Below are 3317 nucleotides of genomic sequence, written 5' to 3' on the forward strand. Positions count from 1 at the left end.
ACCAAACTGAGACAGCACTACCACGAGCTGTGTCTGCAGAGAGAGGGTCAGTACTGCAAATACTACTACTGCATATACTACAGTACTACTACAGTACTACGGATACTTGTGTCTCCACTCATGACCAAACTGAGACGGTACTACCACGAGCTGTGCCTGCAGAGGGTTAGGGGTTTAAAGTACTACTACTGCAAATACTACTACTGCAAATACTACTGGGCCCGGTCAAGCAGAAGTAAACAACAAGACCAAAAATTCAAGTTGATGCATGTGATCTAAAAGTGTATTGAACAGATACATATGTACTCTAGTTTATGAAACTGTTGACCTTTTTTCTGTTCCATTTTTGGTTCTAAAGTTCCATCCGTTTTAAACAGACCATGTATGAAACATGGAACAAAAATTATTTCCCAAATTTCAAAGACCTGCAAATCATGTCAATAAATGTTTGTATTTCATCATATCTTGTGTTATTCCATCTTTGAACTGTTGATGAAGGGACAGGATTAAAAAAAAAAAAGTATTTAAAATGATAAAAATGTTCTTGGAAGGACTGACATATTTTATAGAAATAGTTTCTTTCATTTTGAAGTAATATTAAAGTTTTCAGTAGAAAAAAGCCACAAATGATGTAAAATCCTGCACCTTCTACTTGTTTGTACAGTTTTCCCTCCGTTACTTTTCCCTCCGTTACCATGACGTTTCTTAATAAAAAATCTCATGAGTCAATAAGTCAGAGGTTTTTCAACCTAATCTTGTACCATATGGTAGAAAACTATATGAAGCAAATATTCAAACCAGTTTGTTAAGGATATGGAAGTGAGAACCAAGAGTTATCACTGTTTGGATTTACTGACCAAAAAGTGCTGCATATTTCATTTCCTCCGTTACCGACATGAGTTTTAAAAATTTTTTGTCAACAACTTGAAAGAATATCACAGGTTTAACTTGACCCTGTTGGAGTGTAACTCTTTCCTACATTCTGATACTTTACTTATTTCAATAGTTCCTCTAGTTTCTGAATAAGAGACATTTGAATGTCAAAAATCTGCTCCTGTTTCCCTCCGTTACCACTTGACCAGACCCATCTTCTATAGGACTACTGTTAGTCCTGAACTCTGCCCTCATGTGTTCAGGAGTACATCCTCGTGTTGACTCAGTGCTGCCCTCTTGTGTTCAGGCATAGATCCTCCTCGTGAGTCATTTAACCGTTGGCTCCTGGAGAGAAAGGTCATCGATAAAGGTCACGACCCTCTGCTCCCGAGCGACTGTGACCCCATCATCTCCCCCAGCATGTTCAGAGAGGTCATGAACGACATCCCCATCAGGTAACACCGCCCGAACACTGCCTCAACACTGCCCGAACACCACCCGAACACCGCCTCAACACCACCAAAACACACCGCCTCAACACTGCCTGAACACACGGCCTCAACAACCACCGCCTCAAACACACAACCTCAACACTGCCCGAACACAACCACACACCGCCTCAACACAACAAAGCCGCCTCAACACCACCAAAACACACCGCCTCAACACCACCAAAACACGCCGCCTCAACACCACCAAAACACACCGCCTCAACACCACAAAACATACCGCCTCAACCACCGCCTCAACACCAAACACAACACTGCCCGAACACCACCGAACACCAAGCCTCAACACACCAAAACACACCGCCTCAACACCACCAAAAACACACGCCTCAAACCACAAAAACAACACCGCCTCAACACCACCAAAACACAAACGCCTCAACACTGCCCAAACATCGCCTCAACACCACCAAAACACACTGCCCAAACATCGCCTCAACACCACCAAAACACACTGCCCAAACATCGCCTCAACACCACCAAAACACACTGCCCGAACACCGCCTCAACACTGCCCAAACATCGCCTCAACACCACCAAAACAAACCACCCGAACACCGCCTCAACACTGCCCAAACATCGCCTCAACACCACCAAAACACACTGCCCGAACACCGCCTCAAGACCACCAAAACACACCGCCTCAAGACCACCAAAACACACCGCCTCAAGACCACCAAAACACACCGCCTCAAGACCACCAAAACACACCGCCTCAAGACCACCAAAACACACCGCCTCAAGACCACCAAAACACACCGCCTCAACACCACCAAAACACACGCTCAACCTCACCACACACCAAAACACACCGCCTCAACACCACCAAAACACACCGCCTCAACACCACCAAAACACACCGCCTCAACAGCACCAAAACACACCGCTCAACACCACCAAAACACACTGCCCAAACACCGAAACTCCACCAAAACACACCACCTGAACATAAAAATACACCACCTGAACATAAAAACACACCAACTACACCACCTGAACACCAAAACACACCACCTGAACACCGCCGGAACACCACCAAAACACACCGCCTGAACACTAAAACACACCAACTGAACACCAAGAAAACACCACCAACCAAAACGTACCTCCCAGATACCCAAACACCACCCACATTTTCATGTTCTGTAAAATGTTTTTTTTGTTTTTTTTGTTTTTTTCAGATTGTCTCGAATCAAATACAAAGAAGAGGCTCGAAAACTTCTGTTCAAATACGCCGAGGCCGCCAAGAAGATGATCGACTCCAGGTATCAGCCAATCACAGGCTCTCCTCACTGCAAACCCCGCCCACTATATTGTGTGTGTGTGTGTGTTGTGTGTTAATTGTGTGTGTTGTGTGTTTCAGGAATGCCAGCCCTGAGAGCAGGAAGGTGGTGAAATGGAACGCAGAGGACACGATGAACTGGCTCCGAAGAGACCACTCCGCCTCCAAAGAAGACTACATGGTACTGCAGTACTGCTACTACTGCTACTGCTGCTACTACTGCTACTACTGCTACTGCTGCTACTGCTGCTACTACTGCTGCTACTGCTGCTACTGCTACTGCCACTACTGCTACTACTACATACACTCTACCTCCAAAGAGTGATCATCTGGAGCACTTGCGTCTTCAGTGTGGACTGTAGTAGTAGTAGTAGTAGTAGTAGTATTTGTAGTAATAGTACTTGTGTCGTAGGATCGTCTGGAGCACCTGCGTCTTCAGTGTGGACTGTAGTAGTAGTAGTAGTAGTAGTAGTAGTATTTGTAGTAATAGTACTTGTGTCGTGTCGTCGAGGATCTTGTCTGGATCGCTGGAGCACCTGCGTCTTCAGTGTGGACTGTAGTAGTAGTAGTAGTAGTAGTAGTTGTAGTATTTGTAGTAATAGTACTTGTGTCGTAGGATCGTCTGGAGCACCTGCGTCTTCAGTGTGGACTGT

General features: G+C 45.3%; 1 protein-coding gene across 1 annotated transcript in view; it reads left to right on the top strand.

Annotated features, from left to right (window-relative positions):
- The window catches only part of pcif1 (phosphorylated CTD interacting factor 1), an 11472-nt gene extending 8342 nt beyond the window's left edge, over positions 1 to 3130 (top strand). The window contains exons 6-10 of the mRNA XM_055159300.1: positions 1 to 46; positions 1181 to 1328; positions 2564 to 2647; positions 2746 to 2845; positions 3077 to 3130. The exon at positions 1 to 46 is cut by the window's left edge and continues 109 nt beyond it. Coding sequence (XP_055015275.1) covers positions 1 to 46; positions 1181 to 1328; positions 2564 to 2647; positions 2746 to 2845; positions 3077 to 3115 — 417 coding nt within the window. The 3' untranslated portion in view covers positions 3116 to 3130. The remainder of the gene's footprint in view (positions 47 to 1180; positions 1329 to 2563; positions 2648 to 2745; positions 2846 to 3076) is intronic.
- The last annotated feature ends 187 nt before the right edge of the window (positions 3131 to 3317 follow it).

Source organism: Boleophthalmus pectinirostris, unplaced genomic scaffold (genome assembly GCF_026225935.1).
Source record: "Boleophthalmus pectinirostris isolate CB_2022bp ecotype Guang Dong unplaced genomic scaffold, ASM2622593v1 HiC_scaffold_23, whole genome shotgun sequence".
NCBI classification, from domain to species: Eukaryota; Metazoa; Chordata; class Actinopteri; order Gobiiformes; family Gobiidae; genus Boleophthalmus; species Boleophthalmus pectinirostris.